The sequence below is a fragment of the Giraffa tippelskirchi genome, chromosome X (genome assembly GCF_054371585.1).
Source record: "Giraffa tippelskirchi isolate mGirTip1 chromosome X, T2T-mGirTip1v1.2.pri, whole genome shotgun sequence".
NCBI classification, from domain to species: domain Eukaryota; kingdom Metazoa; phylum Chordata; class Mammalia; order Artiodactyla; family Giraffidae; genus Giraffa; species Giraffa tippelskirchi.
In genome coordinates this window covers 659,440-672,573 of record NC_137289.1, presented here as the reverse complement: position 1 = coordinate 672,573, position 13,134 = coordinate 659,440, and the positions used below count along the sequence as shown (strand labels likewise).

The 13,134-nt window shown below is 44.0% G+C and overlaps 1 protein-coding gene across 3 annotated transcripts in view; it reads right to left on the bottom strand.

The window, feature by feature from the left end:
- The window catches only part of VBP1 (VHL binding protein 1), a 70,462-nt gene that overhangs the window by 19,455 nt on the left and 37,873 nt on the right, over window positions 1–13,134 (bottom strand). For 2 of the 3 annotated variants that reach the window (XM_081563665.1, XM_081563666.1), the window contains exon 1: window positions 1,508–1,638. In XM_081563665.1, the coding sequence (XP_081419791.1) occupies window positions 1,508–1,600 (93 nt within the window). In that variant the 5' untranslated portion in view covers window positions 1,601–1,638. Of the gene's footprint in view, window positions 1–1,507; window positions 1,639–6,422; window positions 6,531–13,134 lie in introns of those variants that run through there. The other variant, XM_081563664.1, reaches the window with a different exon arrangement.

The following is a 13,134-nucleotide window of genomic DNA, read 5'->3' as shown; positions in this document are numbered from 1 at the left end:
GACCTCCCTTTCCTCCCAGCAGCAGAGCATGGCATGGAAGTAGAGGTCTGGAGCCCACAGACTGACCAAGTTCCAAGCTTGGAGAACTCACTCACACATTGTGTGATTTGGGGCAAATTACTCAAGGGCTTGGGGCCTGTCTGCACATGTGCAAAAGGAGAATAACAGTACTTGCCTCTTACTGAGTTGTGTAAAAGCGTTAGGAATGTGCCTGGTATTCAACAAATTTTGTCTCTTGTGGGTGATTAGCTGGGAGATACATGGCACATTTTACGGACGAAAAAACAAAATAAATAGGACAAAACTGCAACAGCCAATGCAAATATTCATACAGTGCATATAAAAGTGGTCTAAATAAAAGACAGGGCTCTTTTGAACGGTGGAAGATTTCATTAACAAAAAGCCAGTCCAGGTTCGATGCATGAGGCAGGGTGCTCAGGGCTGGGGCACTGGGATGACCCTGAGGGATGGGATGTGGAGGGAGGTGGGAGGGGGGGTCAGGATGGGGAACACCCATGGCTGATTCATGTCAATGTAGGGCAAAAACCACTACAATATTGTAAAGTAATTAGCCTCCAATTAAAATAAATATTTTTTTAAAAAAAAAGGCAGAGATAAGACAATATCGGGACAAAGCAAAAGGTTGAGAAATTTCCATTAAGGTTTTATAGTAGTTCAGCCAGAACTGAGTGGAGAAAGATGGGTGATACTGGCCTGGAACACCAATCAGGTTTTCTCTCAACACTCAACTAGTTCTCAAACACTATTTCGAGAACAGCCTCACGGAGGGACAGGGTTGAAAGCATCTACGTGCTTCTCTGTTTGGCCATGGTTTAGTCTCCCAGTTCAGGGAACCCTCCCAACACGGCACTGCCGGCTTCCTCTGTCAACTGCACCCAATTGACTCTCTACGTTGTTAGAACCGTGTACCTCCAAGTAAATTGGAATACACAGTGGCTTCACTTAGACAACCTTCCAGTGAGTGCCCGCAACCAGCGGGCTAAGGCCTCCATGGCCTAGCGGCTCCCACAAGGCCTTCTACAGCTTTCCGGGCCGACGGCCCCATCATGGGGTCTTCTCCCGAGGCCACAGGCCGCCGCGGCCCTTCCACACCTGAGGTGTAATTTCTGAGCTTCACATCTGAGCCCCAGCTCCGTTACCCCCTCCCCCTCGGCCTCCCCAGAATCCAGGCTGAGGCTCCAGCTTCTCACTGCCTCCCGGAAGCAGGGTCAGAACCTCAGGCCGCGGAGGTCGGGGGAAGGCGCTCCATCAAAGCGGCCCTGCCTCCGCTCCCGAGTCCTCCGGCCCCGCCCCCCCTTACTGCCTGGGACCTGCTCGGACAGCGGGCCCCCCAGGCAGGTCCCGCCCCAGTTTAGTCCTCCAGGCCGGAGCGCCCCCTCCCAGGTAATTGGGCCCAACGCCTCCCCCCAACAACCGAGGCCCGGGTGAGGGCCAGGAAGGAAGGGATAGCCAACAGCGTAGCATCAAGCCCTAGCTAGCCGCTTACCACAAAAACCGCTTCAGGAATCCCCAGATGGAGTCGCCTCCCGTTCCCCGCGACCACTTCTCCCACATCACAACCGTCCTTAGAGGCCGCCATTTTGGAGAAGTGAGCGCGCGACTAACTGCCTTGGGAACGGCCCGGAGCTGGAGGCCTGTGATTGGCTCGGCTCACACCCGCGGGCCCGCCCCGCGCCTGGGACTCTGTGCGTCCGTTGGCTTACAGGAAGTACCCGCCCCGCCCCCCTCGGCCGAGTCGCTCTATCTTTGGCTTCTAATTGGCAGCGCGGGTGAGTGACAGGCGTGGAAGGGCCGCGGGGGCGAGGCTGTCTCTGCAGGAAGGACCAATACCGAGTCCTGGGAAAAGGGATTCCGGGGGTTTTGTGGGTGGGGCGGCGAGCTGGAGGACGACTACAATCCCGAAGAAGCCGGAACAGACTCCACTTCCAGGCCGGAACAGTCCTCTCCAGAATAACCTTTGAGGCTACCTGATCCCTTCTCGAATTCAAGCAGACTCGAGACCTAGATGCCACCACAGGACTTGGGCCTCGGTGACATTCTGGGCCCACGATCCTCGCGAGCTTTTTGGCCCTTGAAGGGTGCTTGTTTTGAGCCTGCTTCCGAGTGGACCCAGTGGCTTGATTCCAATAAATACCCTGCCCAATGTATCACAATTTACCGAAAGACACCTTTGATCGGACTCCCACCACCAGCTCAAACGTTTTCAAAACTTCACACTGTACATATTAATACAAAATCCTAAGAACTTTCCCGATGTTTCTAGACCCAAGGAATCCCCAAGCTACACCCCTGTTTTCTGACATCGAAGCACCGTGTTGGTTCCTGCCTCGGGCTTCCCTGGTGGCTCAGTAGGTAAAGAATCCACCTGCCAATGAGGGAGATGCAGGAGACATAGGTTCGATTCCTGGGTCGGAAAGATCCCCTGGAGAAGGAAAGAGCAACCCCCTCCAGTATGCTTGCCTGGGAAATCCCATGGACAGAGGAGCCTGGGGGGCTACAGTCCATGGGGTCACAAAAGTCAGACGTGATTTACTGACCAAACCACAACCAAGAAACACGGACGTCTCTGTCTTGCCTGCACGGGGTAAGAAAGGAGTACAAGTGAAGACACTATCTAAGTTATTTAGAAATTAAAATGACAACGGGTACCAACGAGGCTGTTGTAAAGATTAAATGAACTTATGTATATACACTACCTGGGTTTTCCTGGTGGTTCAGATCGTAAAGAGTCTGCCTGCAATGCACAGGTTCGATCTCTCCGTCAGGAACATCCTGTGGAGAAGGAAATGGCAACCCCCTCCAGTATTCTTGCCTGGAAAATCCCGTGGACAGAGGAGCCCGGAGGGCTACGGGCTACATGGGGTCGCAAAGAGGCAGGCACGACTGAATGGCTAACACTTTCACTTTTCACGTAGAATACCTAATAAGTACTTGGCACACAGTAGGACTAAAGTAGTGAGGGAACTAGGCCAGGATGAAGACGTGGGAAGAGGGAGGCAGTTGTCGTTGTGTTCAGTCGCTAAGTGGGCAGGGCTTTGAGCTGCACTGAGTGGTGAAGGACCGAGTTTGACTGAGTTTGGAGGACGGGAAACAGGGCGCTACTAGGAGGGGTGAGGGCTAGAGGACTGGGGAGAAGGGAGCGGTTGGAGGGGTGGAGGGATGGCTGGTACCCCAGGAGTGGAGAAACGGGGCAGGCGTGTAAGACTCAACTGTGAAGGGGCTGAGGACTCAAGACAGTGGCAAGGCTTGAGGCCTTGGAACACGAGTGGTGGTGGATGACAGTGAGAGCTTCTATACAGTAGTGACACAACTTAGAAAATGAAATTAAAGAATACCATTATGGTAGAATTAAAAACCATAAAATACTTGGTAGTCGTCTTTATTTACACAATGAAAAGTGCTAGTAACTGTTCAAAACCCCAGATCAGAAGACAGAAGTTAAAAGAATGCCTAAGAGCTACAGCATGTTCATGATTGGGAAGGATTGATATTGTTAGGATGTCTCTATATCTGTTTTCTCCAAATTGAACTATAGAGTCAATGTAGTCCTAAGCAGAGTCTTCTCTGAGGCCTTTTTTTTTTCACAGAAATTGATCAGTTGAATGGAATGTTTTATGTAATTCAAAGAACACCTGAATACCTGAACCAATCTTGAAAAAATATGCATAAACCTAGAAGACTAATACTGCCTGATTTTGAGACCTACAGGAAACTATGATCATCAAGACAGTGTGTTATTGGACTAAGGATAGATCTTTGGATCAATGGAACCAAAACAAAAGAGAAAACAAACCCATAAATATGTTGTCAGTTGGTTTTTGACAAATGCTCCAAGACAATGCAAGGTGAAAGGAATTTGTTTTACCCAAATGTTGCAAGAACAACTGGGTAATTATATAGAAAAAGGTAACCTCTACTCCTATCTGTCACCAAGCACAAAAATGTAGTTTAGATGGATCATAGATCTAAACATAAAAGCGATGAATTCTCTGGCTGTCCAGTGGTTAGGACTCTCCAATTCTGCTGCAGGAAGCACAGGTTTGATCCCTGGTTGGGAAACTAGGATCCTGCAAACCATGCGGTGCAGCCAAAGGTGGGGGGCGGGGAAGTCAAAAACAAAGGAAAACATTGAAATGGGAAAAATAGTTGGGTGCTTCACACGGTAAAAGAGATGTTGGAATGGCCAATAAGTATATGAAAAGTTGCTTAGTCATCAGGGAAGGGTAAATTAAACCACTGTGAAATATTACTTACAAACCCACCAGAATGGCCAAAATTTAAAATACTAACAACAGTGATTTTTGGCCAGAATTCAAAGCAGTAGAATTCTCATAGACTGCTGGTGGAATAAAGTGGTACAGTAATTTTCAACAACTTTTGGCATTTTTAATTTAATTTTTTGGCTGTGCAGGGTCTTCATTATGGCGCACAGGCTTCTGTAGTTGTGGTGAATGGGCTTAGTTGCCTTGTGTCTTGTGGGATTTTAGCTCCCTGACCAGGGATTGAACCCACGTCCCCTGTATTGGCAGGCAGATTCTTAACCACAGGACCACCAGGGAAGTCCTGGCAGTTTTAATTTTAAATGAACACCTACTCGATGACCCCATCGTTCTGCTCCTAGGTATTTACCCAAGAGACAGATCCACGTCTGCCCACAAAAAGATTCAAACAATGAGTTTGTATGTGTGTATCAATTTAAAATTTAGTTTAAAATAATGAGTGTGAAGCACTACATTTTCCAATAAAAATTGAGTTTATCATCAGTATAACTACACTAAATAAACCTCTAAAACATGTATTTCGAGAAGAGGGAAATGGTTCCAATGCAAGAAGGGATGGTGAACAAAGAATTTGTGAACACATATCCAAATGTAAACAAAAACGTTTCTCTCTAACACCTTAAATTTGGGACAGGGCTAATATATTGGGTCACCATCATCCATAAGTTGGGAGGGAATGCCCTTGTAGTTTAAAAGTATTATAAGGTCTTTGTGTTATTTAATAGAGGAGATTAAGATATTAACTTTAGGTTTTTTTTTTTTTTAATTTTACAGGGTAAAATTTCAAGGATAACTATTAAAACAAGAGAGTGTATCAGTTCAAAAACACCAAATTGAAGAATCTCAAGGGTATTGAATGTCCAAATGAATGTTTATTGACTTGGAAGATGTGGATGATTCAGTTCAGGCTGCAGAGAGATCATCATCTGTTTTGACCTCTGATTGGGAATCGTTTTCACTTTGGTACTCCTACATGGATTTTGTCTACGTGAAAGATAGACAGATATATACATCTTTCATTATTCCCACATATTCTTCCTTGGGGTTATAAAATAAACTACAAATATTTTTTACATAAAACTCCGGTCAGTCTGCTCACTATCCGATGCTTGAAGCTTTGTCAGGCCTCTTAAAACATTCGGGAACCAGGGACCACCCGTGTCCCCAGGGCATGGTCTGAAGACTGAAGGTAGAAACCTTGTAAAGATTTCTAGAGAACAATACTCAGAGGCAATGAACACCTGGATCATGACACTCTCCCATATGCTTCTGAGGTTAGCTATACTTCATCCATGTTACCACTGCCTGCTTCCACTTCTGTGCTCAAGCTGTTTTCTCTACAGCTAATGTCATCATGCATACCTCCACTAGTTGCAATTCTCCTTAACATTTGATACACAATGCCACGCACGCAAGCCCTGAAACCTTTTATCCCTGAATTAATTGTTCCCTCCTGTGACCTCTCATGGTACTTTGGCTTTTGTATCTCTTTATATGCTTGTCTGGGATAGCCTTTCCCCACTCCCTTGATCAGCTACCATTTTTAAGTCTGAGCATGCAACTCAGGTATCACTTCCTTAGGAAAGTTGTGCCTAAAACCTTCATACTGAGCTACCCACCTCTTCAGCACTGATCTCAGTGGTGTCTGTTGAATGAATGAATAAAAGGTTTGCTGACTACATATCGGAACTTGGTTGAGGTTTAACCACACAACTTTGTAGAGGATTGGGTTTTTACAGTTTTGCCTTTTTAAAATGTTAGAATTCCTTTTTCTTCTATGAAGAAACACGAGTGCACAGAAGATTGGAAAACTGTTCTAACAATGGTCTTGCCTCCAGTGACTGACTGCACACGCATACTGAGTCGCTTCAGTCGTGTCTGACTCTTTGCAACCCTATCATGGACTGTAGCCCGCCAGGCTCCTTTGTCCACGGAATTCTCCAGACAAGAATACTGGAGTGGGTAGCCATTCCCTCCTTCAAGGGATCTTCCCAACCCAGGGATCAAACCCATGTCTCTTATGTCTCCTGCCCCGGCAGGCGGGTTGTTTACCACTGGCGCCACCTCGGAAGCCCCTGCATGTGTCTACCAAGGGAAAAAACAACAACAGTTCAAACATACGTTATTTCTTGTGGGTACAGCACAAGCCTTGCTGGTCCTTAAGCCTTGTTGCCTGTAACTCATGGACTGAGGTGTCATCATGAAATGGAGTCTCATTGGAGTTGGAACCTGTGAATTCAAATGGAAGAGAAAACAAAGTAAAAACTTAATGACTATTTTATTACTCCGTGGTGCTGGAGAAGACTCTTGAGAATCCCTTGGACTGCAAGGAGATCCAACCAGTCCATCCTAAAGGAGATCAGTCCTGGGTGTTCATTGGAAGGACTGATGTTGAAGCTGAAACTCCAATACTTTGGCCACCTGATCGGAAGAACTGACTCACTGGAAAAGACCCAGATGCTGGGAAAGATTGAAGGCGGGAGGAGAAGGGGACGACAGAGGATGAGATGGTTGGATGACATCACCAACTCAATGACATGAGTTTGGGTAAACTCTGGGAGTTGGTGATGGACAGGGAGGCCTGGCATGCTGCAGTCCATGGGGTCGCAAAGAGTCGGACACGATTGAGTGATTGAACTGAACTGAAAACAATAGTACCAAGAGGACAAATAACTGCTCTAGAGCAAATATTACATTTAAAGGAGGTCCACTGAAAACGCTAAATGCCAGATAGGAAAAAAAGAGAGAATGCCTACATCCTTAAACACGAGAAGATGCTAGCTGAGTTGTGGCAGACCCTGGAGATTAACATGGATGGGGAACTAGAATTTCAAGTATTTTGCTCAGATGCTGACGGCCTTTTGTGCATTCAAAGACAATAAAATATCACTAGTTTACAAACCAAGTGCTCTGATGTTTCTAAAGAAGCAACATATACTGGCACTGAAGAGGCTGTTGAAAAACCTCCAAGGAAGAAAAAGGAAAAGATGACGCACGGCCATGAAGCAGAAGGGATGCGGTAATATGGGGGTTACTTGTGACTGAGATAAGAACGATGGGGGGGCAGGCAGAATCGTTACTGGAACAGGTTCAAGCGAGGAGGAGAGCAAAAACCCAACAAACTAGTGAATATAACAAAACAGAAGCAGATTCACAGATACAGAAAACAAACCAGTGTGGAGAGGGACCTGGGGAGGGGCAAGACAGAGGTAGAGGATTAAGAGGTACAAACTACTATGTATAATATACATAAGCTACAAGGATATATTGTACACCACAGTGAATATAGCCAATATTTTATAATAATTGCAGAGCATCACCTTTCAAAATGGTGAATGACCATATTGTACATCTGGAACTTGTATAATAGTGTACATCAACTATATTTCAATTTAAAAAAAAAACTTCAAAAGTAAGTTGGACAGAGAAAGACAGATATCATCTGTGATCACTTATGTGTGGGATCTAAAAATATGGTACAAATGGACTTATTTACAAAACAGAAACAGACTCACAGACTTAGAGAAGGAACTTATGGTTGCTGTAGGGTGGATTGGGGGAGGGATACTGAGGGAGCTTGGGATGGTGGTGTACACACCACTGTATTTACAATAGATACCAACAAGGACCTACTGTAGAGCACAGGGAACTGTGCTCAGTGTTATGTAACAACCTAACTGGGAAAAGAGTCTAAAAAAGAATGGATATATGTGCATGTGTGACTGGTTCCCTTTGCTCTACAGCAGAAACTAACACAACATTGTAAATCAACTATATTTCAATAGAAATTTTGATTTAAATTTCAAAAAAACAACGAACGGAAAAGAAAAAAAGTAGTTACACACCATATTTGAGAACTCTTAAGGAATTTTTCAGTAAAGGTAAAAAATATACTACTAAATTGTAGTATATTCATATGTAACATATCATTAAGCCTTTATAGTTAATGTGTACCAATCTATAAAACAGAGTATCTCAAAACATACATACAGATCTCAAAAACATAAATACAAAATAATACCAATTATAATCAATTTTCTAAAACCACATAGAAGAGAGCTACATATTTTTCCTTAGTAAAAGAATGAAAATGTTCTGAAAAGCTATACAGAAAATTCACCATCATCATTGTCTCTAGAGTGGTGGAGGGTGATTGGGAAAAGGCATGAACCAAGGAGAGTTTGGTCTTATTTGTAAAATTTCATCAAAAAATGATATGTATGGAAAAATTATGACAAAATGTTAACATTTAGTAATTTAGAATGTTGAAGCATGGATGCTTGGTATCCTCTATACTTTCCCACATTTCAAATGTTTTTCCAAACTGACACCAACAGTAAAAGCATGAGTGAATTGTTTATGAGGTTGTGCGGGCTAAAGGACTTCAGAGTTTCCATTACTTGTATTCAGTTCAGTTCAGTTCAGTAGCTCAGTTGTGTCCGACTATTTGCGACCCCTTGGACTGTAGCATGCCAGGCTTCTCTGTCCATCACCATCTTCCAGAACTTGCTCAACTCATGTCCATCAAGTTGGTGATGCCATCCAACCATCTCATCCTCTGTCATCCCCTTCTCCTCCCGCCTTCAATCCTTCCCAGCATCAGGGTCTTTTCAAATGAGTCAATTCTTCACATCAGGTGGCCAAGGTATTGGAGCTTCAGCTTCAACATCAGTCCTTCCAGTGAACACCCAGGACTGATCTCCTTTAGGATGGACTGGTTGCATCTCCTTGCAGTCCAAGGGACTCTCAAGAGTCTTCTCCAACTCCGCAGTTCAAAAGCATCAGTGCTTCAGTGCTCAGCTTTCTTCATCATCCAACTCTCACATCCATACATGACCACTGGAAAAACCATAGCTTTGACTAGACGGACCTTTGTTGGCAAAGTAATGTCTCTGCTTTTTAATATGTTGTCTAGGTTGGCCATAGCTTTTCTTCCAAGGAGCAAGCGTCTTTTAATTTCAAGGCTGCAGTCACCATCTGCATTGATTTTGGATCCCAAGAAAATAAAATCTGTCACTGTTTCCATTCTTTCACCATCTATTTGCCATGAAGTGATGGCATCAGATGCCGTGATCTTAGTTTTTTGAATGTTGAGTTTTAAACCAACTTTTTCACTCTCCTCTTTCACTTTTATCAAGAGGCTCTTTAGTTCCTCTTCACTTTCTGCCATAAGGATGGTGTCTTCTGCATATCTGAGGTTATTGATATTTCTCCCAGCAATCTTGATTCCAGCTTGTGCTTCATCCAGTCTGGCATTCGCATGATGTACTCTGCATAGAAGTTAAATAAGCAAGGTGACAATATAGAGCCTCGACGTACTCCTTTCCCAATTTGGAACCAGTCTGTTGTTCCATGTCTGGTTTTAACTGTTGCTTCTTGAGCTGTATACAGATTTCTCAGGAGGCAGGTAGTGTGGTCTGGTATATGAATCTCTTTAACAATTTTCTACAGTTTGTTGTGATCTACACAAAGGCTTTGGCATAATCAATAAAGCAGAAGTAGATGTTTTTCTGGTATTCTCTTGCTTTTTATATGATCCAACGGATGTTGGCAATTTGGCCTCTTGTTCCTCTGCCTTTTCTAAGTCCAGTGTGAACATCTGGAAGTTCAAGGTTCACATACTGTTGAAGCCTGGCTTGGAGAATTTTGAGCATTACTTTGCTAGCCTGTGAGATGAGTGCAATTGTGCAGCAGTTTGAATATTCCTTGGCATTGCCCTTCTTTGGGACTGGAATGAAAACTGACCTTTTCCAGTCCTGTGGCCAATGCTGAGTTTTCCAAATTTGGTCCCATCGCTTGATGGCAAATAGATGGTGAAAGAATGGAAACAGTGACGGATTTTATTTTCTTGGGCTCCAAAATCACTGCAGATGGTGACTGCAGCCATGAAATTAAAAGACGCTAGCTCCTTGGAAGAAAAGCTATGACCAACCTAGACAGCATATTAAAAAGCAGAGACATTACTTTGTTGACAAAGGTACACATAGTCAAAGCTATGGTTTTTCCAGTAGTCATTCATGTATGGATGTGAGAGTTGGACTATAAAGAAAGCTGAGCACTGAAGAACTGATGCTTTTGAATTGTGGTGTTGGAGAAGACTCTTCAGAGTCCCTTGGACTGTAAGGAGATCAAAGCAGTTCATCCTAAAGGAAAACAGTCCTGAATATTCATTGGAAGCACTGATGCTGAAGCTGAAACTCCAATACTTTGGCCACCTGATGTGAAGAACTGACTCACTGGAAAAGACTCTGATGCTGGGAAAGACTGAAGGTGGGAGGAGAAGGGGATGACAGAGGATGAGATGGTTGGATGGCATCACCAACTTAATGGACATGAATTTGAGTACACTCTGGGAGCTGGTGATGGACAGGGAGGCCTGGCTGCTGCAGTGCATGGGGTTGCAAAGAGTCGGAGACGACTGAGTGACTGTGAACTGAACATAATACTTACTGATTGAAAGAAGGAGGTCACAGAAGAATATGTACAGTATGATTCCATTGATATAAAGTTCAGAATTGGAAAAAGCAACAACACAAAAGAAGACTAAGGTGACGATATGAAAGTGAAAGTGTTGCTCAGTCATGTCCCACTCTTTGGGACCCCATGGACTGTAGCCCACCAGGCTCCTCTGTCCGTGGGATTCTCCAGGCAAGAATACTGGAGTAGGTAGACATTCCCTTCCCCAGAGTGTCTTCCTGACCCAGAGATCAAACCCGTGTATTGTCTGAGCCACCAGGGAAGCCTAAACTTAAAAAAAATAATAATAATTAAAAAGAGAGTCGAATATATGAGCGAGAGGAACTTTCTTCTCCATTAGGTGGAGCTGTGGCTTTGTGAACTGGGTGACAGGAAATATTTTTCAATTCTCTCTCTGTCCTACCACTACTTGGAAAGTTGTTTCAATCAGAGATAGAGATGCTTAGGGAAGCTACTTATGAACTCCTGGGTTCATCAGACCCCTTCCCACTCTTGTACGTGGGTGAATGGGCTCTTAATGAACACACCAAAGACTTTGATTACTAAGCCCCCAGAGAGACCACAGCCCAGGTCCCAGATCGACTGCTAAATGGAGTACATGCAGGACAGACAGGAACAGCACAGCAAAGGCTATAGAAACTCAGCTGCCACTGGGACCACAGGTCAAAGAAGCGGGCTGGAAGGTTTAGCTTAAACTGAACCAGGTCAAGTGTCTGCTGAAGCACAGCTATCAACATTCTCCATAATTTGGCCAGACCTAGGATCTTTTAAATTAACAGTCAAAACGGCCAGGAGAAAATCCAAAATTAGTTGGCACATGAAGGATCATGAAAATCTCACACTTCCGTGGAAAAAAACCATTAACAGTCATTACACAGATGATGGAATTATCTGACCAAGACTTTTAAAGTGGCTAGTACACAAACACTTGCATGAGTAATCATGAACACCTGAAACAAAAGTTAAAATAGAAAGCATCAGCCAAGAAATAGAAGACACAGGGAAAAGCCAAATAGAACCTTCATAACTGAAAATTATATTTAACTGGAATAAAAATACCCAATGGAATGCCTAACTATCAGAATGGAGATGAAAAAGGAAAGATTCAGTGAAACTTTAGATACATGAATACAAATCACTCATTCTGCAAAACAGAAAGAGAGAAATTTAAAGAACCAAACAGAACCTCAAGGACCAGTTGGGACAACATCTAACGGTCTAATATTTGTGTTGTTAGAGTCTCGGAAAGGGAAGAGAATCAGTGCAAGTAATGATGGCAGGAAATGTTCCAAGTTTGAGAAAAGACAAAACCAAAGACTCACGTTGTATGAACCTGAAGAGAATACCCCGCCCTGCAAATCCATGCCAAGGCAAAATCATAATCAAATTTCTCAAAATGAAAGACCAAAAATTTTGAAGAAAGGATGCAACATTTATGATGCTGATGACAATGTATTTTTCATCCGAATCACAGGGGCTATTAATAACTTCAGTTCCATTCAGTCGCTCAGTCGTGTCTGACTCTTTGCGACCCCGTGAACCACAGCACGCCAGGCCTCCCTGTCCATCACCAACGCCCAGGGTTTATCCAAACTCATGTCCATTGAGTCGGTGATGCCATCCAGCCACCTCATCCTCTGTTGTCCCCCTCTCCTCTTCCCCTCAATCTTTCCCAGAATCAGGGTCTTTTCAAATGAGTCAGCTCTTCGCATCAGGTGGCCAAAGTATTGGAGTTTCAGCTTCAACATCAGTCCTTCCCATGAACACCCAGGACCGATCTCCTTTAGGATGGACTGGTTGGATCTCCTTGCAGTCCAAGGGACTCTCAAGAGTCTTCTCCAACACCACAGTTCAAAAGCATCAGTTCTTCAGTGCTCAGCTTTCTTTATAGCCCAACTCTCACATCCATACATGACTACTGGAAAAACCACAGCCTTGACTAGACGGACCTTTGTTGACAAAGTAATGTCTCTGCTTTTTAATATGATGTCTAGGTTGGTCATAACTTTCCTTCCAAGGAGGAGGTGTCTTTTAATTTCATGGCTGCAATCACCATCTGCAGTGATTTTGGATCCCAGAAAAGTAAAGTCAGTCACTGTTTCCACTGTTTTCCCATCTATTTGCCATGAAGTGATGGGACCAGATGCCATGATCTTAATTTTCTGAATGTTGAGCTTTAAGCCAACTTTTTCACTCTGCTCTTTCACTTTCATCAAGAGGCTCTTTAGTTCTTCTTCACTCTCTGACATAAGGGTGGTGTCATCTGCACATGTGAGGTTATTGATATTTCTCCTGGCAATCTTGATTCCAGCTTGTGCTTCTTCCAGCCCAGCGTTTTTCATGATGTACTCTGCAT